The 27,042-nt window shown below is 43.8% G+C and overlaps 1 protein-coding gene across 2 annotated transcripts in view; it reads left to right on the forward strand.

Annotated features, from left to right (window-relative positions):
• Window positions 1-11,026: 11,026 nt before the first annotated feature.
• LOC134355476 (putative helicase MOV-10) overlaps window positions 11,027-27,042 on the forward strand; it is an 84,503-nt gene continuing 68,487 nt past the window's right edge. Inside the window, exons 1-4 of one of the 2 annotated variants that reach the window (XM_063065412.1) lie at window positions 11,027-11,630; window positions 18,257-18,323; window positions 22,522-22,667; window positions 24,035-24,273. In XM_063065412.1, coding sequence (XP_062921482.1) covers window positions 11,494-11,630; window positions 18,257-18,323; window positions 22,522-22,667; window positions 24,035-24,273 — 589 coding nt within the window. In that variant the 5' untranslated portion in view covers window positions 11,027-11,493. Of the gene's footprint in view, window positions 11,631-18,256; window positions 18,357-22,521; window positions 22,668-24,034; window positions 24,274-27,042 lie in introns of both variants that reach the window. The other variant, XM_063065411.1, reaches the window with a different exon arrangement.

Raw genomic sequence — 27,042 nt, forward strand, 5'->3', positions numbered from 1 at the left:
GGGTTTAAACTAGAATTACAAGAGGATGGGAACCACAGTGCCAGATGGTTAGTGGACAGGATGTGGAGACTGATGTTGTTAAGACCTCAGTCAAAATCAAGAACTAAAAGGCTGAGCGTGACAAATGTCCTGAGCTACGTATAATTCAAGGCAAGAAGTATTGTAGGAAGGGCAGACGAGCTCAGGACAGGGATCACACCTGGAATTAGGGTATTGTAGCCATTGGTGAGTCCTGGTTGCAGGAGGGGCTGGACTGACAGCTCAATGCCCCGGGGTTCTGTTGCTTTAGATGTGAGAGAGCGGGAGGGATTATAGGAGAAGGGGTGTTGTTACTAGTCAGAGAAAATGTCACGGGCATTGCTCAGTCATGACAGACTGGAGAACTTGTCTAGTGAGGCGTTATGGGTGGAAGTGAGAAATAAGAAAGGTATGACCATGTTAATAGGGATACATTACAGACCACCCAACAGTCCGAAAGATTTAGTGGAACAAGTTTGCAGAAAGATTGCAGACTGTTGCAAGAAACATAAGGTTATTATAGTAGGTGATTTTGACTTTCCACATATTGATTGGGACTCTCATACTGTAAAAGAACTAGATGGGGTAGAGTTTGTCAAATGTGTTCAGGAAAGTACATAGAATTCCCAATGAGAGAGTGCGCGATACTTGATCTGCTACTAGGAGGTGAGACAAGACAGGTGACAGAAGTTTGTGTCGGAGAACTCTTTGCACCTAATGATCATAATGCCATTAGTTTCAAATATGGAAAAAGATAGGTCTAATCCACAGGTTGAGATTCTAAATTGGAGAAAGGCCGATTTTGATAGTATCAGAAAGAATTTGGCAAGTGTAGATTGGGACAGGTTGCTTTCGGGGAAAAGTGTATTTGTTAAGCGGGAGGCCTTCAAAAGTGAAATTTTGAGAGTACAAAGCTTGCATGTGCCTGACAGAATAAAAGATAAATATAACAGACGTAGGGAGCCTTGGTTTTCAAGGGATATTGCAGACTTGGGTAAGAAAAAGAAAGGAGGTGCATAGTGGGGGTAGGTTGGTAGGAACAAATGAGGTACTTATGGAGTATAGGAAATGCAAGAGAGCACTGAAGAAAGAAATCAGGAGGGCTAAAAGAAGACATAAAATTGTCCTGGCAGACAAGGTGAAGGAGAATCCAAAGGGATTCTACAGATATGTTAAGAGCAAAAGGATTGCAAGGGACAAAATTGGTCTTCCAGAAGATCAGAATGGTATTCTATATGTGGAACCAAAAGCGATGAGGGAGATCCTAAATAATTTGTTGCCATCTGTATTTACTCAGGTGACACACACTGCGTCTATAGAAGTAAGGCAAAGCAGCACCAACTTCATGGACCCTGTACAGATTACAGAGGAGGAGGTGTTTGCTGTCATGAGGCAAATCAGGGTAGATAAATCCCCAGGGCCTGACAAGGTGTGCCCTTAGACCATATAGGGGGCAAGTGCAGAAATTGCCAGGGCCCTAACAGAGATAATTAAATCATCCTTAGTGACAGGTGAGGTACCAGAGGATTGGAGGTTAGCCAATGTTGTTCTGCCGTTCAAGAAAGGCTCTAAAAGTAAACCAGAAAATTATGGGTCGATGAGCCTGACGTCAGTATTGGGAAAATTATTGGAAGGTATTCTAAGGGACTGGATGTATAAGGATTTAGATCTTCTTCTTCTGGCTATCCATCTCTTAAGATGACGTTGGTTCCTTTCAGTCAGTTAGTGGGGTTTGATATGTGCGTCCTGGAGTGGCTGTACAGGCTGATCCTTGACAGGCACTGCTTGCCACACACTTGGCCAGTGAGGCCTGGAGGGGCAACAGGGGCAGAAGTTCTGTTGTGGTGCTTCCTGTGCCTTTCCTCTGTTGCTTTGTTGAGCTCAGAAACGATTCTCAGCAGCGTCCACACCTTTTCTGATGGCGTCCCTCCACTGTGAGCGATCTTGAGCCAGATCCTCCCATGTTGATGGGGCAATGTCAACTTTCTTGAGGCTCCTGTGCAGAGCATCCTTGTACCGTAGTCACTGGTCTCCTTGTTTTCGGCTATCACTGGACAGTTGGCCGTACAAGATGTCCTTGGGCAGTCTTCAGACTGGCATTCTGACAACATGTCCTGCCCAGCGCAGTTGGGCTGACATCACCAAGGTTGAAACTGCTGGCATTCCGGCTCGAGATAGGACCTCGGTATTGGAGACCTTGTCTCGCCAGGTGATCTTCATCAGAGAATGTAGGTGACGCTGCTGCAGTTGGTCGAGCTGGCGTAAGTGTCTCTGATATGGGCACCATGTCTCACATCCGTATAACAAGGTTGATATGACAACAGCTCTGTATACCTTGCACTTGGTGGCCAACCTGATGTTCTGTGTCCAAACTCTATCTTTCAGCTGACCAAAGGCAAAGCAGGCTTTTCTGGTTCTTGACTCAATCTCTGCACCCAGAGGAGCTGAGGATGTTATTATGCAGCCCAGGTAGCAAAACTTGTTGACAGCATTGAGACGAGTGTCACCAATGAGGACAGTTGGTTCTTTGTAGCTTGAGCCAGGAGCTGGTTGGTACAAAACTTCCGTCTTTTTCAGGCTGATTGTCAGTCCAAAGCTTTTGGCTGCACTGGCAAGTGACTGGTGATCTCCTGCAAGTCTTCGAGAGAGTGGGCAACCAGTGCACAGTCATCAGCAAACTGTAGCTCATGCACCACAATGTCCCTGACTTTTGTTTTTGCTCTCAATCTTGCAAGGTTGAGGAGCCCACCATCAGCCCTCGTTTGTAGGAAGACCCCTAACGTCAGGTCTGATGTGGCATCCTGAAGAACAGCAGTGAAGAATAGTCCAAACAGAGTAGGAGCCAGAACACAACCCTGTTTTACGCCGTTGCTGATGGAAAATGGGTCTGACAACTCACCACACACGTTGATGTGGCCTTCCATGCCTTCCTGGAACTGACGGATGATGTTGGTTAGGCGTGGGGGGCAACCAAATTTTGGTAGGAGCTTCCATAGGCCATCTCTACCAACAGTGTCAAACGCTTTGGTTAGATCAACAAATGTGACATAGAGACTTCTCTGCTGCTCAACACATTTCTCTTGGAGCTGCCTCAGTGAAAAGATCATGTCCACTGTACTACGGCTTTCTGGAAGGATGTTGTCACTGATGTTGGACACCAAACTTCTAAGGATGATCTTTGCGAGGCATTTTCCTGCAACTGACAGAAGAGAGATGCCACAGTAATTGTTGCAGTCTCCCTTGTCTCCCTTGTTCTTGTAGGTGGTCACGATTGATGCATCTTTGAAGTCTTGTGGCAGTTCTGCAAATCCAGTCAGGCCCTGGTGCTTTGTTGGGTTTTAGCTGTTTGATGACTTTGATGACTTTGTGAAGAGTAGGGGGAGCATCTAGCAACAGTACGGGTCGAGGGTGTACTCTGCCCAGTGCTTCATCGGTGATGGTTCCTAGTCTGTTCAGCAGCTCATGGAAGTGCTCTTGCCATCTTTTCATGTGCTCTGACTTCTCAGTGAAGATGGATGTACTGTCCTTGCTCAGGAATTGTGAGGTACCTTGTTTTGATGGACCATACACAACCTTGATTGCTTCAAAGAAGCTTCTTGAGTCATTACAGTCAGCGAAGGTTTGGCCTTGTTCGCCCACCACTGGTCTTTCATAGCTCTAAGCTGCTTCTGCAAAGTTGATTTTGCACTCAAAAAGGCATGTTTTTTGGAACTTGAGTTCGGGTGTCGAAGAAGGACCTGGTGTGCAGCTGCCTTAGCTCTTAGAAGCTCTTGCACAGATTGGTTGCTCTCATCAAACCAGTCCTGATGCTTGCGCTTGACTTTCCCCAAGGTGTTCCGGGCAGCGTTGTAGACCGTTTCTTTGAAGGCATTCCAGTGCTCAGTAATATCGTCTGGTGGATTCTCAATCAGTCTGCCTAGAGCAGTTTCCGAAGAGGATTTCAGGGCATCAGCACACTCGCAAGCCTGCTTGGAGGTTTGATCGATAGACATAGGTCCGACCACACCATTTGATGATCAGTTGAGCGCTTAGCTCCACACAGACTCTGGTGATACAAACGTCAGAGATGTCTCGTTGTCGGGTGATGACATTGTCAATGACATGCCAGCTTTTAGATCGTGGATGCATCCATGTGCAGTTGAGCTCGTCTGGTAATCTGAACAGTGTGTTAGTAATGCACAGTTTGAATTCTGTGCACATTGAGAGGAGCAGTAGACCATTACCGTTACTGTTGCCAACCCCTTGGCATCCAGTCACACCGGGCCACACAGTGGACTCCTTGCCAACCCAAGCATTAAAATCTCCCAGCAACAGCAGCTTATTGGAAGTTGCCACGCTACTGATGGTGGTTTTCAGCTCACTGTAGAATGCCTCCTTGACTTCACTGGGACTAATCAGAGCTGGGGCGTAAACGTTGACTATGGTGAGGCAGCGTTTTCCTTGCAAAGGTGTATGCAAGGTCTGGATTGGGTCATTTACAGCAACAGTCAGGGTTGGTAGCTTTGCTGCGAGGCAGCTCTTGATAGCCAAGCACACACCAGATTCTCTTCGTTCTTCTTCAGGCCTGCCAGACCAAAAGAATGTGTACCCTCCTTTCTCTTCACAAAGCACACCCTCTCCAGTGAGTCGGGACTCCTGGAGAGCCACAATGTCCACTCTGTAGTCCTTGAGCACACGAGCAACAAGTGCAGTGCGTCTCTCCGGGCGATCTGAGTTAGCATTGTCCAACAGAGTTCATATGTTCCATGAGGCGATGATCAGATTCTGCTTGTGGTTCTTACTGCTAGAGTTGGATGACCCCCCAGCCGCGCAGACTGGCCAGGTTGGTGTGAGCGGGCTTTGTTTGAGCCACCTTTTCTAGGCCCTCCCCTAATTATAGGGTGAGCAGTGCCTCCCTAAACAGGGCTGCTCAGACACAGAGGCTGCTGCCTCACCGGATCTTCACTCTGTAATCCACGTGTGAGCACTCTCCCCTGCCACCTGCATACAGACTTGTGACTACGGCTCCCAGCTGGTCACTCCCACCGCTTCGCCACTCGTCCGTCGCTACAGGACTTGGGTGTGTTGAGGATACCCAACCCCTCAGAAAGGAACAGCGTGTGCATGAATGGATTTTAGGTGAGTAGGGGGTTGCACAGGCCCAGACCCACCCTCTCGACATCCCCTCCTGGATCCAGCTGCATGGTGGGGTCCAAGACGGCTGGAGGAGGTTCTGTTGCAGTGAATGGCCAGACCAAGCTTCGATGCAAGGGATGCCCTTCCCGCGCTTCACAGCACGTGTTTGCTAAATGGCCGTTGACCCTACGAGAGGGTTCATCCGCCCTTTGACAGGTCTTGTTTTTCGTCCTGCAGGGTGTCTAGCCACCGTCCTCACCAGGCAAGCCTGGTGGGAGAGCCGGTTTAGTCGCTGACCACCCGACCATGCGGCAGGTAGTACTGGGTTACACTTAGGCGAGTGACCTGATCAACGAGGATTTAGATAGTCATGGACTGATTAAGGATAGTCAACATAGCTTTATGAGTGTCTAACCAATCTTATAGAGTTTTTCCAGGAAGTTACCAGGAAAGTTGATGAAGACAAGGTAATGGATATTGACGATTGTTCATCCATTTCCCCAGATGCTGAGTTCCTCCTGTAGCTTGCATGTGTTTCTCTGGGAATTCAGCACAAACGTATTCCGTCGGAGATAGCGCAATAACCACTTCAACCCAGGGCTGGGAATCGAGGTGAGAGTGGTCTAACTACGGATCCTAGAAACCTGGGATTGGAAGCATTGCTCTTGTTACAATTCTGGGGACCAGGGATTGCAAGAACTTTGCTCAGGGTACAGCCGTAGCACTGGGGCTGCAAAGCCTGGGATTGCCATTCTGGGAAGGTGTAATAGTAATTGTACTCATTGCAGACCTGAACGGCTTGAACTGGAACTGCAAAGATTTATGTTCATTTATGGTCTTAACTAGTTTTTGGCTCATTCTACACTCACATGACCCTTTGAGTGAAGGAATTTCCTCTCATGTTCCCCTTAAACTTTTCACCTTTCACCTATAACCTATGACTTCTGGTTGTAGTCCCACCCAACCTCAGTGGAAAAAGCCTGCTTGCATTTACCCTATCTATACCCCTCACAATTTTGTAAACCTCTATCAAGTCTCTTCTCAATCTTTCCTTATAACTCGGGTTTTCAAGACCCAGCAACTTCCTTGTAAATGTTCTCTGTACTCTTTCAACCTTATTTACATTTTTCCTGCAGGTAGGTAACCAAAACTGTACACAATACTCCAAATTAGTCCTCACTAACTTCACCATAACATCCCATCACTTGAGCTCAGTACTTGGATTTATGAAGGCCAATGTGCCAAAAGTTTTCTTTATGAACTTATCTACCTGTGACACCACTTTCAACAAATTGTGGACCTATATCCCCAGATCCCTTTGTTCTACCACACCCCTCTGGCATTACCGTTAACTGTGCAAGACCAACTCTGGTTGGTTCTACCGAAGTGCAACACCTCACACTTGTCTGCATTAAATCCCATCTGCCATTTCTCAGATCCTGCTGTAAGCCACAATAGCCTTCCAGTGTACTGCATCCAGGTTATTGATATGGATGACAAACAACAATTGACCCAGCACTGATCTAAGCAGCACACCACTAGTCACAGGCCTCCAGTCTACTATCACTTTGTCTTCTCCCACAAAGCCAATGTCTAATCCAATTTACTACCTCATACTGAATGTCACGCCACTTCTAGACCAACCTCTCCGGCAGGACCTTGTCAAAGTCCTTGTTAAAGTCCATGTAGACAACATCTACTACCTTACCTTCATCAGCAGTCCAGTTAATTTCCTCAAAAAACTATAAGATTGATTAAACAGGTCCTACCACACACAGGGCCATGTTGACTATCCCTAATCACTCCCTGTCTATCCAAATACGTATATATCCAGTCATTTAGAAGATCTTCCATTCATTTACGCACTACTGATGTCAGGTTCATTGGCCTATAATTTCAAGGTTTATTGTTACAGCCTCTGTTCAATGGTGGAAAAACATTAAATATCTGCCAATCCCCTGGCACTTCACCTGTTGCTAAGCATATTTTAAGTATCTCTGCTTGGGCTCCTGCACTTTCTGCATTAGCCTCCCACAAGATCCAAGGAAATACCTTGTCAGGGCCTGGGAATTCATTCACCCTAATCTGCTCAAGGCAGCAAGCACTGTCTCCTCTAATCTCTGTACAGTTGATGACCTCACTGCTGTTTTGCCTCATTTCTATAAACTTTAGTGAGAGTCCATTTGAAGGGGAACATTAACTTAGGCTACGTCCACATTAGACTGAATAATTTTGAAAACGTTGGTTTCGTGTAAAAATGATAGGCGTCTACACCAGACGTTTTTGAAAATACCTCTGTCCACATTAAAATGGGTCTTTGGGCGAATCTCCTCCTACTGGGCATGCGCAGGACACACAGAAAACAAGCGAAGAGGAAACGGTATACTTGGTGCACGTTTGTCCAGTTACAGACTAGAAAATCTTAAAAGGAAATTGCCAAACGAAAGACTTGGTGCACGTTTGTCCAGAAACATTTCCTACAGCCATAGTCTCTTCACCGATGAAAGGGACGACAGGTACAACTAAATGCAATAAGGCTTGTTACTGGACAAAAGTGAAGTTTGCTGTTAGCTCATTTGTTTGCCTTTACTTTTGCCATGTCTTTGTGTATTATTTTGCTGTATTTAACATGTGCAATAAAACGAGTTGCTGGGCAAAAGTGGCAATTGCATCTATTGAATGTTTGCACAAGCAATACATTAATAAAGCACCTTGTTAAATGTATAAAACCCGTCTGCATCAGTGTTATCTTGTATTTCAATACAATGTTACATTAGGATGTTACACATCTAGCGTCAGATATTGTTGTGGTGTTGGAGGTTGCGTTCAAGAAAACAATGAAATGCCGGGCTGCCGCCACCATTTGTTCCAGCACGTCATGACAGCATTTTTAAAATTAGTCATTTACCCCGTACACACTACAACGCCCAACCTTTGTTTCAGGGGAGGAAAACGCCGTTTCAGTGTGGACAGAGGGTCAAAACGAAGAGAAAAAGCTTCAGTTATGGATTTATCTGGTCTAGTGTGGACGTAGCCTTAGTCTATGTGGATTGTAGCAAGGCTTTTGACAAGGCCCACGTGATGGGCTGATCATAAGCAAAACCAACATGAGACTGGCATGTCCCCTAGTTTTGGTCTCCCATGTCCTGGGGAAAAGACTGTTGCCATCCACCTTAACTATGTTTCTTGGAATTGTAAACATTTCTACAAAATTATCCCTTATTCTCCTATGTTCCAAGGAAGCCTGGCCAACCTGTCCCAATGACTCAGGCCCACTAGCCCTGCCAACATGCTCATAAATATTTGGTACTATTGACTCATTGAGTCATATAGCACAGGAAACAGGCCATTCAGCCCAATAGACCCATGCTGATCACCATTTACCCATCTATTCTACTTAACAGTGGTTGGTCCATAGCCAGCTCATCCTTTGCAATTTAAGTGCTTCTCTACAAGCTTTTAAATGTCTCGGGTAATGATGAGTTTGAGTCCAGAGAGGAAATTAAGAACCTGGTGGCATGGTGCAAAGACAATAACCTATCCCTCAACGTCAGCAAGACGAAGGAATTGGTTGTTGACTTCAGAAGGAGTAGCGGACCGCACGACCCAATTTACATCGGTGGTGCGCAAGTGGAACAGGTCAAAAGCTTTAAGTTCCTCGGGGTCAATATCACAAATGACCTGACTTGGTCCAATCACACAGAGTCCACTGCCAAGAAGGCCCACTAGCGCCTTTATTTCCTGGGAAAACTAAAGAAATTTGGTCTGTCCCCTGAAACCCTCACTAATTTTTATAGATGCACTGTAGAAAGCATTCTTCTAGGGTGCATCACAACCTGGTATGGAACTTGTCCTGTCCAAGACCGGAAGAAGCTGCAAAAGATCGTGAACACGGCTCAGCACATCACACAAACCAATCTTCCATCCTGGACTCACTTTACACCGCACGCTGTCGGAGCAGTGCTGCCAGGAAAATCAAGGACACGACTCACCCAGCCAACACACTTTTCGTACCTCTTCCCTCCGGGAGAAGGCTCAGGAGCTCGAAGATTCGTACGGCCAGATTTGGGAACAGCTTCTTTCCAACTGTGATAAGACTGCTGAACGGATCCTGACCCAGATCTGGGCCGTACCCTCCAAATATCCGGACCTGCCTCTCGGTTTTTTATTTGCACTACCTTACTTTCCATTTTCTATTTTCTATTTATGATTTATAATTTAAATTTTTAATATTTACTATCGATTTGTACTCCAGGGAGCGGGAAGCGCAGAATCAAATATCGTGATGATTGTACGTTCTAGTATCAATTGTTTAGCGACAATAAAGTATAAGGTATCATAAAGTATGTTATCCTCCACCCTCCTGGGCACCACATTCCAAACTCCAGCCAGCATCTGTAGGTGAATATAAAATTATTCCCTATATCCTCTCTCAACCTCTTACTCCTTACCTTTAACCCATGTCCCTTGGTCATAGACACCTCTCACATGGGCAATGGTTTACTGCCCTTGTGAAGTTTAGGGCCCTACTACTAAAGGTGTCTGAGCTTCCTTTATTTGACATTCTAAAGTGAATTATCTGGCAGTTATCAGGATCAGATTCCATCTGCCATTGCTCTGCCCAGTTTACCAGCTGATCAATATATTTCTATAGCAACACAGAAAACACCTCTCCTGTCTCCAAAGATATTTCTATAATCTTAGACTATCCCCTCACCATCCATTTTTTTTGTGTCTTGCAAATTTAACCCCACCACCCCCTCACCTTAATACTGTATCTGAGTTGTTAATATGTAATAACAAACCAAAAGGGTGCACTCTGGTCACAAGCTTCCAATCACAAAAGCATTTCAGGATGTATATTGTATACATTTCTCTGACATTAACTTGGACTTTAAAGAACTAGTTAAGACCATAAATGAACATAAATCTTTGCAGTTCCAGTTCAAGCCGTTCAGGTCTGCAATGAGTACAATTACTATTACACCTGCCCAAAATGGCAATCCCAGGCTTTGCAGCCCCAGTGCTACGGCTGTACCCTGAGCAAAATTCTTGCAATCCCAGGTCCCCGGAATTGTAACAAGAGCAATGCTTCCAATCCCAGGTTTCTAGGATCCATAGTTAGACCACTCTCACCTCGATTCCCAGCCCTGGGTTGAAGTGGTTATTGCGCTATCTCCGATGGAATACGTCTGTGCTGAATTTCCAGAGCAACACGGGCAAGTTACAGGAGGAACTCAGCAGGTCAGGCAGCATCTAGGGAAATGAATGAACAGTCGACATTTCGGACCGAGATCCTTCTTCAGGACGGGAGAAGAAGCGGGAGAAGGTGGGGGACGGGAAAGAGAACAAGTTGGGAGATTAAAAACGCAAACACGAGGAATTCTGCAGATGCTGGAAATTCAAGCAACACACATCAAAGTTGCGGGTGAACGCAGCAGGCCAGGCAGCATCTCTAGGAAAGAGGTACAGTCTACGTTTCAGGCTCAGACCCTTCGTCAATGTTGGGAGGTGATAGGTGAAGTCAGGTGGGTGGTGAAGGAGGGGTGGGGGGGGAAGAGATGAAGAACGAAACTGAAAAGTGGAACGCAGCTGAAGTTCCGATCTTTATCTGGTGTCTTTATTTCAGTCAAGATGGTTATAAATTGTTTCCTAGCAGCACAATGTTGTTCATTAGAGTAGCTGTGTTACGTTACGTTTTGTATTCAGAGTGGGGATATTGTTACTAGAAGGAGCAGATGGCCGACCAGTTTTGGATAAGATTCTCTTCAGTGAAAATCGGGAAAAGGCAAGGGCAGACACCGAAACTTCCTATTGGGTCGACTTGTTTTTTAACATAGCATTTTCGAACCGGAACAGAAATTAAGCTTTTAGACTGCGTTCAGAGACAAGTTGAAGGATGCCCCCCAGAGCACACATTGTGCAACTTCAAACTGAGTTTTACGTACGCCAGTAATTTGCAAACGTGCTCCGCAGAGTGTCCTGGGGTTGCAACGGAGAATCCCTTATTGATTGCATCGCCGTGGGTATCGGACCTGGGATCTCCATCCCTGATTTCCCTCCTACTCTCTCTCCAGGATTTCCACCATCGTGGATGAAGTTTTGTATTTTTTTTGGCGGCAGTCTGCGAGAACAGCTGTTACCCGGCCGAGTTTCACTTTCGTTTCCGGAATGTAATGAGAATAATTACGTTACGAAAAAAACCCTGAAACAAATTACGGTTGACTCACGGCGACTCGTCTCTTCAAAGCGCAGTATTCAGTGACGCTTTGAACCTCGCCCCCTTGATTCACTTTATTTCGACTTTCAGAGTTGTAACTCTTCGCTCGAGTATCACTTAACTTAAAACTCAGACTTAAGATGTCCAGGAAACGTAGTTTGAAGGAAAAACGTGAAGTCGGGCTGCAGTTCATAAGATTTCTCCAGGATACAGGCCAACAACAAGTGACCGACAAAGAACAACTTAAAAATATTTACAATTCTCAGTTCAGGGGCAGGTAACAGCTCATCCATTTCATTTCTACCTGTTCCGTTGTATTGCGTTACCGTGATCACGGTAACATTGTTGTGTAATGTATCTTCCGGTTGTGTTTCTACTTCACATGTTAAAAAGGTTAAAGTATCGTTTGTTAAGTCTGCGAACAGCTAATAACTTTAGAAATAGGAGACGGCAGATGTTATAATCCGAAGCCAAAAAATAAAACGCTACTGTTTTGGAGGGAGCATCAAAGGAATCGCCGACCTTTTGGGTTCAGTCTGCCCCTGTGCCTCCACGGAAGCTACTTGACCCGCTGAGTTCCTCCAGTAATTGTTTCACAAAGATATACATGGTAGCCTATTAGTGCCTGAGCCCGAGAGGAGAATCATAGCCCCAAAAGAAGCCAGAAGTGCCAATTTAAAAAAAGTAGAGGACGTTAGTAGTATGGTTCGCCTGTAATTAACTGGAATACTGCTGGAAAGGGGGATTGGAAAGATAGTTCAGAGCGAGAGAAAGACTTTCCCTGCAGGAAATAGAATCCATCAGTTCACTAGTCCTAGAAATGTGGTCTGTTGATGCTTCACTCCTGATTCTAGAGTGTACAAAAGTAAGAAAGCCTGATTGTAAATTTGGTAAATGTAGCAGTGAAAATGATTTTCCTTTTTTCAAGCTATCAATATGGAAAGACAGCAATTAAAATTATCTTTGTTTCCTTCCTTTACCCTCACCCAGCTTCTCTTAACTTTTCCATTTCTGCCTGAGAAGTCTTTGGGACCTTTGTTCCAACACAAATCCAGGGTGGCCAGTTGATTATGTATTTTCTCTCTCTAAACCTGGTGGCCTCACACCCAAGACATATTTTTGCTTTGCTTTCCATGAAGCATGTATTAATTTAATAAAAGGGTGCATAAACTTGATGGAGCAGTTAGAGTGTTGTGTTGGATGATGAGAATTGGTTGGATGCTTTTCTAGCACATGTGGAGTAGGCCAAGGCCTGTGTTGTGAAAAATACAAGACTGAAAGAGACCTTTCAGCACTTTGAATCTAGAACCCTTTATTTCCACTAAAGTGCATCCTGCTTAATTCAACTGATCCCATTTCTTCACTGTTTTTTCCTGTATCCCTGTAGCTTAATTCTATGGTTTTATCCTTGTAAAGGCTGCTCTTCTGTCAGAGTCCCTTGGAGGTTGGGAATGACTTACAGTTCCGTGAGTTTTGAAGTGGCTGATGCTTTGTCATTGTGGCGTCGACAGAGAGTGTCTGGTGTAACAGATGTATCTTAGTGTGGGAAGTTGTTTGTTTTTAATTTTCATGGCACCCAAATAAAGAATTAAGATAAGACTATAAGGCGTAGGAGCAAGATTAGGGCATTTGGCCCAGCAAATCTGCTCTGCCATTTCATCATTGCTGATCCATTTTCCCTCTCAGACCCACTTTCATGCCTCCTCACCCCCTTCATGCCCTGACTAATCAAGTACCTATCAACCTCTGCCTTAAATATATATAAATACTGGGATTCCACAGCTGCCTGTGGCAAAGAATTCCACAGATTTGCCGCTTTCTGACTAAAGAAATCCCTTCTCTTCTCCATTCTAAAAGGACAGCTGTCTATTCTGAGGATGAGTTGTCTGGCTTTAGACTCTCCCACCGCAGAAGACATCCTCACCACATCCTCTCTATCAAGTCCTTTCACCATTTGATAGGTCACCCCTCATTCTTCTGAATTCTAGTGAATACAGGCCCAGAGCCATCAAATGCTCTTCATCTGACAAACCATTCAATCCTGGAGTCATTTTTGTGAACCTCCTTTGCACCCTCTCCAGTTTCAGCAAGTCCTTTCTAAGATAAGGGGCCCAAAGCTGCTCACAGTACTCTAAATGAGGCCAGACCAGTGCTTTATAAAGTCTCAATATTACATCCTTGCTTTTATATCGTAATCCTCTCGAAATGAATGCTAACATTGCATTTGCCTTCCTCACCACAGACTTAACCTGTATATTAACCTATAGGGAATCCTGCACAAGGACTCCCCAGTCCCTTTGTTTACTCTTTCCATCTGCCACTTTTTTGTCCATTTTCCTAATCTAAGTCCCTCTGTAGCTCCTCTACTTCCTCAAAACTACCTGTCCCTCCACCGATCTTCATATTGTCTGCAAACTTTGCAACAAAACCATCAATTCCATCATCCAAATCATTGGCATGTAATGTAAAATGAAGTGGTCCCAACACAGACCCCTGTGGAACACTACTAATGACCGGCAGCCAGCCAGAAAAAAATTCCTCTAATCCCACTCTTTGCCTCCTGCCAATCAGCCACTGTTTTATCCGGGCTGGAATCTTTCCTGTAATACCATGGGCTTGTAACTTTTTAAGTAGCCTCATGTATGGCACCTTGTCAAGGGCTTTTTGAAAATCCAAGTACACAACATCAACTGCTTCTCCGTTTGTCCATTCTGCTTGTTATTTCTTCAACAAATTCCAACAGATTTGTCAGGCAAGATTTTCCCTTGTGGAAGCCATGCTGACTATGGCCTATTTTATCATGTGCCTCCAAGTACCCTGAAACCACATCAACTCCCAACTTCTTCCCAACCCCAAACATCAGACTAACTGGCCTATAATTTCCTTTCTTCTGCCTCTCTCCCTTTTTTGAAGAGTACAGTGATATTTGCAATTTTCCTGTCTTCCAGAATAATTTTAGCATCTAGAGATTCTTGAAGGATCATTACTCATGCTTCCACAATCTCTTGAGCCTCTTCTTCTAGAACCCTGGGGTGCAGGCCATCAGGTCCAGGTGACTTATCTATCTTCAGACCTTTCAGTTTCCCAAGAAACTTTTCCCTGGAAATGGTAACTCCACACACTTCATGACCCCCCGTACCGCTCGTGTCTTCCACAGTGAAGAGTGATGCAAAATATTTATACAGTTCATCTGCCATTTCCTTGTTCCCCATTGCTGCCTCTCCAGCATCATTTTCCAGCAGTCCAATATCCACTCTCGTCTCTGTTTTTCACACTTTATGTATCGGAAGAAACTTCTGGGATCCTCTTTAATATTATTGGCTAGCTTACTTTCATATCCCATCTTTTCCTTAATGACTTTTTCAGCTGCCTTCTATTGGTTTTTCAAAGCTTCCCAATCCTGGAACTATTTTGGTAAATCTTTGCAATTAAAAAAAAACTTGCATCCTTGATATTTCATGTTCTTTACTGGAACTATTTTGTTAAATGTCTGCATCCTAACCCTAGCCCTAATGCATTTTATATCCTTGAGATCTGGTACTCTGAAAGGTTTATCTTGGTTCTCTCATTACTGGAAACATTTTGTTAAATCTCTGCATTTTAAAAAATAAAGTTTGCATCCTCGATTTGATTTCCTGAAAACAATACCTTTGTCTATTGGGAGCTTATGTAGGGTCTATCCTTAAGAGTTTATAAATATATTTAAAGTTCACCATTCCAGATAATACAGTATTTGTTATCAATAACTTATTCATTAGAAAAGGCATTCATTTTCCAATTTGTATCAGAATTGCCAGCTTGCAAAATTTCAATGTCAGGCAGTGTATACCAGTTCTTTGGTCTGGAAGATGGAAGATGTACTCGTATGTTTTCTGTTAATCTGAGTAACCACAAGCAAGCATCCAGTTATTTACAAGCATCTTGTTCATAAGCAGATAATCAAATAGATGTTTAGAATCGCATTTACATTGCATCATAGAAATGGGCTCAAGCAGTCAGCACTCTTGTTCATCCATGATCCACGTAATCAGTAGTTCAAATTCCAAGTACCTGCCCAGTACCCATATCTCTGATCTATTAATCATTGCAGCTGCACCCGTCACTCTCAGGAAGTTGGTTTCTGTAGCATTTTTGTGTAACCTCAAGATATATTAAAGTATTCTTCAACAAATTAAGCATTTATTTTAAGAGCTTCATTTTCCTCCTTTTGGTTCTAAACATTGCCAGCACTGGCTTTTATTGAATCATGGGATAGTAGAGCACAGAAACAGACGCCCCACCCTACCATAAACATATTAACCATTATACTTCTCTGTAGTTTGTCCCAATTTGCCCTTGAGAAGGCGGTGCCATCTGTCTGCTATTCCCGCCACTGCCTGTAAAAAGTTTGTATGTTCTACCCCTGACCGCGTGGGTTTCCTCCGGGTGCTCCAGTTACCTCCCACAGTCCAAAGACGTACTGGTTGGTAGGTTAATTGGTCGTTGTAAATTGTCCCGTGATTAGACTAGGATTAAGTCAGGGGGCTGTTGGGTGGCACATTTCGAAGGCTTGGAAGGGCCATTTCTGCACTGTATCTCAACGAAAAGATAAATGTGCTATGCCCTTTCCGGTGAATGTATGTCCACCTCCCGGTTGGGTTGGGAGTGCTATGATGTGGACTCAGTGATATGTTTCTAAGTCAAAATGGATGCAACACGGAGGCGAACCTGTGGTGGTGGTTTTCCCCGGCTACTGTAGTCACAGTTATAATGAAAAAACAGCAAACCCTCCTTTTCAAAACAACACCCACAGGCGGCAAAGTAATCTGCTTGAAGTTAAGTTGGTTGAGGAAACCAGGGAGATATCTTGTTTGAAATTATGTAATGGGATCTTTACAGCTGGTGAACATTGGTCACCTCATTTCACAAATCTTTTTCTGAATGGCACAAAAAAGATTTACCTTTCAGAGACTTTCAGTTAAGCTTGTATGGTGCCTTTTGCTTCATAGCAGCATGCCTAATATAAGTTAGTTTGTGGTTAAGTTGTTGAAATGGTGGAACAGTATCTCTTTTCCTTTCTCTGCTCCAGGTTCCAGCATATGCAATCTCTTGTGTGTCTAACCTGCCTTTGCTCTTATAGCTTATTTACCTTTCCTAAATATGAGAGTAAACACTTGTTATAATGGGAAAACTGAGAAAGGAGCTTAAGAGGGATTCATATCAAGATTTAGAGAATGACGGTTTTGACGGCGTATCAAGGGGAAAATGTGTTGCCAATTAACTACTGAGAAGGTAGATGCCACAAGCCTTTATTCAATCTTTGCAAACGTACAGGGGAAAAAAGTCCGTTGAGAATATCCAAATATTGAATTGCAGTCAGAAGCAGAAAATAATTGACATTCAATCAGAAAAAACTATGGTCATTCTTAGAGAAAAGTGTGGGTCTGAGATACGAGGTCCCTCCTCCTACATATTCCTCATCCGCCCATCACCCACACACTCCCAATTTCACCCTGCCCCCTCTGTCTCACCACCTCTGCCATCACCACTGTTCCCATCTGCCCTGCTCATCTCCTTATTTGGTTCTATGCACCACCTTCCTGTCCAATCAGATTCTATCACCTGCTTCCCTTTGTTGCTTCCTGGCTATGCCACTCACCTCCACCAGCATCCATCAATCACTTATTACTCCACCCCTTTCCCTCAGCCTTTTTGACCTGGCTATCTCTACTGCCATCACCCTTTCAGTACTGGCATTGATATAGGCCCTTCAGTGCATCTAGTCCATCCCATGCTGAGTTGTTATTCTGCTAGTCTCAACAACCTGCACCTGGTCCATAACCCTCCATACCCCTCGCATCCGTGTACTTAACCAAACTTCTATTAAGTCTTCAATCAAAGCTGCATCTACCTTGCAGCTTGCTCTGCGTTCTCACCACGCTCTGCGTGAAGAAGTTTGCCCTCAGCATCCCCTTAAATATAACACCTTTCACCTGTATCCGATGACCTCTAGTTCTACTCTCACCCAACCATGCAGGAAAAGGCTTTGTGTGCCTCCATCAAATCGCTCGTTCTCCTACACTTGCGGGGGGGGGGGGAGGGGTGGGCGGGGGTGAAGAAAAGTCCTGCCCTAGTCAACTTTTCCGTATAACTCAGATCCTCAAATCCTGGCAACAGTCTTGTAAACTTTCTCTTGAGTTTTTAAGGATGAAGTTCAAAGTAAATTTATTATCAAAGTACACATATACTACCCTGAGATTAATTTTCTTATAGGAATAATAAAAAAAATAATAGAAACTACAAAAAGTATATATAAACAACAACGAACAAATAAGGGTTTCAACCAAAAACATTGATTGTCCATTTTCCTCAACAGACGCTGAGTATCTCTGGCAGTTTCTGTTTGGCCCTTCTTGATGTTGACCTTAATTTCTCAGTGGTGCAAAATACTCTCATTTCCACAGCCTTTAGGGGGGAAAAAAAATCACAGCCTACGTCTTAAAACCCCTCCACCAACTCTCCCTGTTAAATAAACACAAAGTGCCTTTCTTATGTTAACTAGTGCATTTAGTGATGTCAGAATGGGGTGTTGAAGTTCTTTCATTGTTCAGTTATTGCTGAGTTAAGTTGAATTCAATGGTAACTGTATATTTATGCTTAGTAATTAAATTGCATTTAGTATTTGAAACGATCCCCACTGTATTGGGGAGGATTCCTAGTGCTGTTTGGAACTAATTTTAATTATGTTTTTCTTTGTGCAACAGCAGAGTTGAGCAGGCTGTTAATCTTGTGTGCATTGGATCTTCTCGATTTCCTGCCACCATTACCCAGACCCCTCCCTACCCTTTTGTTTCAGTCAACTGATTCCTCCCCATCGCCGCAACTGAATTTGATATTTCTTTTCCATTTATCTCTCTTTTCCAGAGATGGTGTTTTGAGTGTCAACTTCTCCAGTGTAATTTATTCTCTAGCGAAATCAGGCAAGGCCCGAGTGAGTGACAGTAAGATTTTCTTTTCCTCTCAGGTATTGTATTGTTTGTTTCTTTTTAAAACTACTTTATTTCGATTTTCCCCATCCAGCTGTTGACACCTTCCCTCTGGAGACTGGTTTGGAGTCTCCAGGAATTAAAGGGTAACCTCCAGGAGTGGTCAAATCCATGAGAAAAATTAGAGAATAATTAAATGATATTGTGTTGTTTTTTTATTGAGATATTTTTCAACAGCTAATGTGGTAGTTCGAGACGCAATAATTGCTCACCTTCCACTTGCCTGAAGCAAGGAGGAACAATAACAATGGGCGAGCACTTTGGTGTGGTAGGTATGAGGGTAATTAGAATGAGACACCTGTTAGTCTCCAGGAATATACGCAGTTGGAGTCCTGCTGCGAAACATTAAATTCTAGTCACGCAAGTCAGGATAAGAAACCTGATTTTAATTCTCGTTGACTAATCATTTGAATGTTAGTCATCAGTTTTACCACACTTGAGTGCTCCCCAGATCTTTGTTAATGAGATTGCTCCTGCACTGAAAGAAATCCTCCTCGATGTGAGGTTATTGCTCACGGGGGCGGCACGGTAGTGTAGTGGTTAGCACAATGCTTTACGGTACAGGCGACCCAGGTTCGATTCCCACCGCTGCCTGCAAGGAGTTTGTATGCTCTCCCCGTGACCGTGTGGGTTTCCTCTGGGTACTCCAGTTTTCTTCCACAGTCCAAAGATGTACTGGTTTGTAGGCTAATTGGTCGTTGAGTTGTCCCGTGATTAGGCTAGGATTAAATTGGGGATTGCTGGGCAGCATGGCTAGAAAGGCCTATTCGATGTTGTATGTTAATGTAAAAAAGACCAGAACCATTTGTTAATTCCTATATGTTGAAGGTTGATGGTGGACTGCCTTTGAAACTGCTCTGGTTCTATGTTTTCGAGTGGCTACACCCAATGTCTAATCTTTACTGCGTAACCTTGCACCCTGAGGACTGTCTTGAACTGGGTTGATGGAATTCAGTCACTTGAAAAGGCATTTAAGAATCTTTAGGCCAGACATTATAAGGATTGTTATTTTCTCCTAAAGAAAGATAATGAAATGCTTGTTCTTCATAATAATCATGCTTCAAGGTCAGTTTTACAGATACTAGTTTCTGTTTAAAATTCTAAAGCTGTGTAGTCTGGGATTTTTTTTAAAGTGTCGATTCTGAGCTGGTTGGTCCTGATAGAGGGAGAAATCAAGAGCCTGTCTTGATTAGCAAGGACAGAGCTTTGTCAGTTGAAAGCCAACTGGGTGCAGCACAAATTTGGCCGGTTTCATGGGAAGCTTAGCATCACCAGCATCTGGAAATGAGTAAGAGATACGAGTCTCACCACTATTTGTGTCTCAAAGAATTTCCCCTGAAACCTAGTGTAATTAAATTTAAGCTACAGCATGGAGAGACAAGAGACAGCAGATTTTGTCAATCTACTGCAAAAATGAAGCTGCTGGAGGATATCCAGCTGCCAGCAGTATGTGAGGGCTGTTAACGCGATTTGGGATTTCCGAGGATCCCAGCTCTTTTGAAAGGTGCTATACAAAGTTGAGGAATCAGTAACAGTTTGTTTGCTTGTGCAATTGATTTTGGTGTTCCAGTCAGCAAATTCAGCTGCCCCTGACCTGCTGATTTTCCTCCAGCTGTTTTTGTTTAAATCTTCAGCATGCTTGCATGAGGCAATGGACAAAATATCCAAATCAAATGATGCCTTTCAAAAGGAACCTTAAGGGGTAATGATCTGCCCTTGCTGCCACGGATCTTATCCCAGGTAATAATGGCTGCTTCAGCAATGTTACGAGAGTTGACTTGGAATGACGTTAGAGTGAATTGAAAGATAGGTCAGTGCTGCACCCAAGGGGGCTGATTGATGAAGGGAGTAAATACTTGAATGGAGGATAGATAACAGTCTGGCATTGGAGAGTTGCTGGAACTGCAGTCATCTCGACAAATGGAAAATATGCTCTTATACTCCTGACTTGTCAGCCAACCTACCAAATGTTGAAAGGACTAGATAGCGTGGATGTGGACAGGATGTTTCCTTTGGTGGGGGTCCAGAACTAGAAGGCACAGCCTCAAATTGAGGGGCGACCCTTTAGAACAGAGGTAAGGAGGAATTTTTTTAGCCAGAGAGTAGTGAATCCGTGGAATGCTCTGCCACAGACTGAAGTGGAGGACAGGTCCATGGGTATATTTAAGGCAGAAGTTGATTGTTTCCTGATCGGTCAGGGCATCAAAGAAAATGGCGAGAAGGCAGGTGTATGGAGTTGAGTGGGATCCGGGATCAGCCATGATGGAATGGCAGAGCAGACTTGATGGGCTGAATGGCCTAATTCTGCTCCTATGTCTTATGGTCTTATGGCCTAATGAATGGGAAATGAAGCATACCCTGGCCAGCTTGTCTCTTTGACCGGTGATGTCCACCCCTCTGAAGATCATGGGAGATTTAATGGTAACAATAGGTTTAATACCTAGGGGAGTCATCCTTACTGAAAGTTCATGGCTGGTCCTTCAGTGGGAAATACCATTCACGTCAACTAAGCAAGGTGTATTCCAGAAGTGAAATACAAGATCAACTGGAAACTTAAACATTATGGTTCTTGAGCAACCTAATCAGCTGGATGTGTTTCCAAATTGTGTTGACCTTTTGTGGTTAGATTGACTCAGCAACATATAAGCTACTTCCTCCTTTTTTGCTTCAAGGTTGCTATCCTGTTTTTTAGCTGCTTTTTTAAGCAAGGCCAATAACTAACAGCATCATGAAAAATGTTCTTATCATCACCCTTCATTTGCAAAGATACCAGAATGGTGGTTGAGATGACTAAATATAAATTCCTGGCTTCCATCTGGATTTTTCTTTGAGTGCCTTGGTATTCTGCAGTTGAGTCATTTTTCCTGGTGACATGATGTGATCATACTGCTGTCTCAGTCATCAGCCTTGACTTTGAGTCTTGCTGCATAAGTTGAGCAAACAAGGTGTTTGTCTTCAGCTGCCATGTATGGTACACCACTCCCTGGAAGTATTGAATCAATGAACTATTTGCAAACCAGAGTGCGAGTTTTAAAATGGAGCCTCTGCTGGGTTCAGAAGCACTGGAGGCACTGACGGAATGGCCACAGTGTCCAAATTCATTTTGTACATTTTGAAAGTCAACTTTAAAGTTTATGGTATTTTAAGCCAACTACAATTATTATTTTTCTTGTGATTCATAGTCATTAACTTTATATACTTTGGTGTGCTTGATCTCAGAACCTCTTCTGCCTTATCCTGCAGACTTGTTGATACAGGTCTGTTGACAGATGTACAGTGACTTCCTGCAGCTCTCATGTTGGCATTGGTGTTGAATTATGGACTATACCTTTGTCTTCAACGTTGCAGTAGGATTGACAGTCAGGGACTTTGCAGGCTGCCTCTTCCACTTGACTTTCCCCTTCTCCCCTAGGGCAAAGGCACTGGGTGTTGGAAGTGGACTATTGTAAAAAGCTTGCTGGAACTAGCAATGGATCCTTGGAGTTTGTTAGTCTGCAGGCCTCAAAGTCTGATCATAACTGAATGATTGGTGGAGAATAAAGTGGGGTGAGTGTAAATGTGGTGGAATTGTCACCATGGATTTAATCACCCAAAGATCTGTGACTGTTTGATAAACTAGTCTATGAATAATGAAGTCCCAGGATTTTGAAACTTGTAATCACCTCTAGGCCACTGTTAAGTAGACAATGACCACACCCACACCATTCTGAGTTCCTTAGCAAGGGAGGAGCACTATTTATCAAAGATGTAATTGATATTTCCATTTTCCATTGAAATAGTTTACATATGGCAGCAAATATGGGCCATATATTATCTGGTAAGTCTCTTGTCTGTTCAGGTCAGAATCAGAATCAGGTTCATTAGAATTAATATTAAATTCTTAAATTTAATATTAAATATTTAATATTAAATCATTTTTTAAAGAAGCTGTTCCTTAATCGCTGAGTGTGTGCCTTCAGGCTTCTGTACCTCCTACCTGATGGTAACAGTGAGACAAGGGGATGCCCTGGGTGCTGGAGGTCCTTAATAATCCAGTACCTCTTGAAGGCAGTCTATTATCAGCATCCATGATGCCAATTTGTAGTGCTTGTCGCTCCTCTCTTGAAAGAACTGCTTAACCTCTCACGTTTCCTTTATTCCCAGAGGCGAAAACTGGTGTATGCTGACCAGTATTATCATCCGTCCAACTCCGCCAGCAACTTGGCATCAGCGCAGTCTCCATCCTTACCCGCTGATCAAGGGAAGAGGGGCCGTGCCAGAAAAATCATTCGTCAGCTGAAAAATAACAGGTAAAGCTCGGACTTTCCCAAGCAATGAAATCCCAGCAGTTGCTCTTGATCTTCAAGGTACTGTAACCCTCGTAGTTTCTTCCCGTGTCGTTTTTTTCCCAAAATGCTATAGGATAGTGTGATGCAGCAAACCATATGAACCAATAGAATGACACTGATGAACTAAACCAATCAGAAAACACTGGAAATATGCGGCAGGTCATGCGTATCTGTGGGGAAAAAGAAATTGTCCATGTTTTGGGTCTGACTCTGATCAGAGTATTTTTAGCATTTTCAGAATTCCAGACACTGCTGTTTTTTTTTTTGATTTTTCACATATCATGGTCAATCCCATTCTGTCTTCATCAGACAGCCACCCTCACTGTTGAGGCATGTTGGAATCACTTGGCCTTAAGAGGACGCGGGGTAGGAGCTGAGGGGAGGGAAGGGGTAGAAATAGGGGCCTGAATGGGAGAAAAAGGCTATTTGTATCTGGCAATTTTCACCCTGAAGATGGAACTTGAGAGAACAAGAATTGTTTGGATGGGGGTGTGGGGTGGGATGTAGTTTCATCAATTACTCACTCCAACCGGCTCCAAGTACTTTTTTAGTGGAATGTGATTAATTAGGCTAATTGTTTTCCATCAGTTACTCTATAACTAATCAGAAGATGAGGCAAAATCAAGCTGAAGGACAGGTTTGAGAACCCTGGGTCCAGTCACCTACTGCCTTGGCTTGGAGTCACAACAATCTTAGATTTCAAAATGGACGTCTCAAAGAAATCCATCTTGTATGAGTTGGAAAGAATCAACATTTTCATCCATCACTCTGCCAAAGCTGTTCCATAGATTGGATGGTCTTTGGATGGCGACATTACCATAAGCAGTTTTGATTTCATAAAGTTTGTTATTTATTACCATGGCAATGATCTCTGTCCTCTGCTATGGTGTGAGGAGCTTCTCCCAAGTTGCCCAGTGGTTGAGATGACTGAAAAGCCAAGGGTCCGTCTTGTAGCAGCCTGGAGCTGGAATGTCGCAGGAGAAGGGAGGGGTTGTAGGAGGTGGACTGTCTGAGCTGCTCATGTTCGGGCACCTCAGTAGCACAGTGGTTATTGCGATGCTATTACAGCTCAGGTAATCGGAGTTCCGAGTTCAGTCCCGGCATCCTCTGTAAGGAGTCTGTATGCCTTCCCCATGAAATGCATAGTTTTTCTCTGGGTCCTCCATTTACCTCGCACAGTCCAAAGACATATTGGATAGGTCATTGGTTATTGTAAATTGTCCCGTTAATTTGGGGTTGATGGCCGCTGTGGCTCGAAGGTCTGGAAGGGCCTACTCCTACGCTGCATTTCTAAATAAATAAATGCTAGCTGTGGTTGTATCTTTTAGGAATGAGTTGATCCAGAATAAAAATGGCATAAAGGTAGAATCAACCTGGGACACTGATGGAGGGAAAATCCAAGTGCTCGTTAGTCCCAACCAGCTGAGTACTGTTTCAATCGATGTGGTGAACGAGGGCACAGAATCAGTGACCTTTTTAAGATGCGAGATGCTCCGCCGGTTCCACATGTTCACCTTGAGGGATGAGAAGAACGTGACCCATTCCCAATCTTTTCAGCTGGAAGCAGGTGAGATGCACACTTTCCTTTACCCACTTCCTGTCAGTTTTCTGATCATTCTCGGGATATTCTCTGCTATTTGCATTGCGTGACCACCCTTGGAGTAAGTGATTGTAGGCAGCCTTTGTGTGAATAGAAGGCCCAAAAGCAATTGATTTCCCATATTTTTGAAGCTGATCCTATTTACCAAGGAAGCGATACAAATGTGGATCTCGGCGATCCATGAAATGTGACATAGTTAATTCAGAAACAAAGGTTCTGAACTTAAAGAGGGGTAACTTTGAAGGTATGAGTCATGAATTAGCTAAGATAGACTGGCAAATGACACTTAAAGGATTGACGGTGGATATGCAATGGCAGGCATTTAAAGGTTGCATGGATGAACTACAACAATTGTTCATCCCAGTTTGGCAAAAGAATAAATCAAGGAAGGTAGTGCACCCGTGGCTGACAAGTGAAATTAGGGATAGTATCAATTCCAAAGAAGTAGCATACAAATTAGCCAGAGAAAGTGGCTCACCTGAGGACTGGGAGAAATTCAGAGTTCAGCAGAGGAGGACAAAGGGCTTAATTAGGAAGGGGAAAAAAGATTATGAGAGAAAACTGGCAGAGAACATAAAAACGGACTGTAAAAGCTTTTATAGATATGTAAAAAGGAAAAGACTGATAAAGACAAATGTAGGTCCCCTGCAGACAGAAACAGGTGAATTGATTATGGGGAGCAAGGACATGGCAGACCAATTGAATAATTACTTTGGTTCTGTCTTCACTAAGGAGGACATAAATAATCTTCCAGAAATAGTAAGGGACAGAGGGTCCAGTGAGATGGAGGAACTGAGTGAAATACATGTTAGTAGGGAAGTGGTGTTAGGTAAATTGAAGGGATTGAAGGCAGATAAATCCCCAGGGCCAGATGGTCTGCATCCCAGAGTGCTTAAGGAAGTAGCCCAAGAAATAGTGGATGCATTAGTGATAATTTTTCAAAACTCGTTAGATTCTGGACTAGTTCCTGAGGATTGGAGGGTGGCTAATGTAACCCCACTTTTTAAAAAAGGAGGGAGAGAGAAACCGGGGAATTATAGGCCGGTTAGCCTAACGTCGGTGGTGGGGAAACTGCTGGAGTCAGTTATCAAGGATGTGATAACAGCACATTTGGAAAGCGGTGTAATGATCGGACAAAGTCAGCATGGATTTGTGAAAGGAAAATCATGTCTGACGAATCTCATAGAATTTTTTGAGGATGTAACTAGTAGAGTGGATAGGGGAGAACCAGTGGATGTGGTATATTTGGATTTTCAAAAGGCTTTTGACAAGGTCCCACACAGGAGATTAGTGTGCAAACTTAAAAGCACACCGTATTGGGGGTAAGGTATTGGTGTGGGTGGAGAATTGGTTAGCAGACAGGAAGCAAAGAGTGGGAATAAACGGAACCTTTTCAGAATGGCAGGCGGTGACTAGTGGGGTACCGCAAGGCTCAGTGCTGGGACCCCAGTTGTTTACAATATATATTAATGACTTGGATGAGGGAATTAAATGCAGCATCTCCAAGTTTGCGGATGACACGAAGCTGGGTGGCAGTGTTAGCAGTGAGGAGGATGCTAAGAGGATGCAGTGTGACTTGGATAGGTTGGGTGAGTGGGCAAACTCATGGCAGATGCAATTTAATGTGGATAAATGTGAAGTTATCCACTTTGGTGGCAAAAATAGGAAAACAGATTATTATCTGAATGGTGGCCGATTAGGAAAAGGGGAGGTGCAACGAGACCTGGGTGTCATTATACACCAGTCATTGAAAGTGGGCATGCAGGTACAGCAGGCGGTGAAAAAGGCGAACGGTATGCTGGCATTTATAGCGAGAGGATTCGAGTACAGGAGCAGGGAGGTACTACTGCAGTTGTACAAGGCCTTGGTGAGACCACACCTGGAGTATTGTGTGCAGTTTTGGTCCCCTAATCTGAGGAAAGACATCTTTGCCATAGAGGGAGTACAAAGAAGGTTCACCAGATTGATTCCTGGGATGGCAGGTCTTTCATATGAAGAAAGACTGGATGAACTGGGCTTGTACTCGTTGGAATTTAGAAGATTGAGGGGGGATCTGATTGAAACGTATAAGATCCTAAAGGGATTGGACAGGCTAGATGCGGGAAGATTGTTCCCGATGTTGGGGAGGTCCAGAACGAGGGGTCACAGTTTGAGGATAGAGGGGAAGCCTTTTAGGACCGAGATTAGGAAAAACTTCTTCACACAGAGAGTGGTGAATCTGTGGAATTCTCTGCCACAGCAAACTGTTGAGGCCAGTTCATTGGCTATGTTTAAGAGGAAGTTAGATATGGCCCTTGTGGCTACAGGGGTCAGGGGGTATGGAGGGAAGGCTCGGTTCTGAGTTGGATGATCAGCCATGATCATAATAAATGGCGGTGCAGGCTCGAAGGGCCGAATGGCCTACTCCTGCACCTATTTTCTATGTTTCTATGTTTCTATGTCTGAAACAAACAGTTTTTATTTTAATCATTTTCCCTTTTCATGAGCATGTTCTGCTCCTTTCCCCATTTTATTTCATCCCTATACATACTAATTGTAGGCTCCATTTTGGCATTCCATAGGACCTACAAATCCGGCCAAGTTCAATTACATTCTTTAGTACTTCAAAGGTTTCAAAGGTACCCACGTTTCGCATCCTCTCAGCCCTACTAGTTTGGGGCTGTGGAGAGAGCTGAGTGAGGGGATGACTTTAAAATGTCATCTACCTGACGTATAGTTAGCAGATTTGATGGCGAA

This window comes from Mobula hypostoma, chromosome 13 (assembly GCF_963921235.1).
Source record: "Mobula hypostoma chromosome 13, sMobHyp1.1, whole genome shotgun sequence".
In the NCBI taxonomy this organism is placed as follows: Eukaryota; Metazoa; Chordata; class Chondrichthyes; order Myliobatiformes; family Myliobatidae; genus Mobula; species Mobula hypostoma.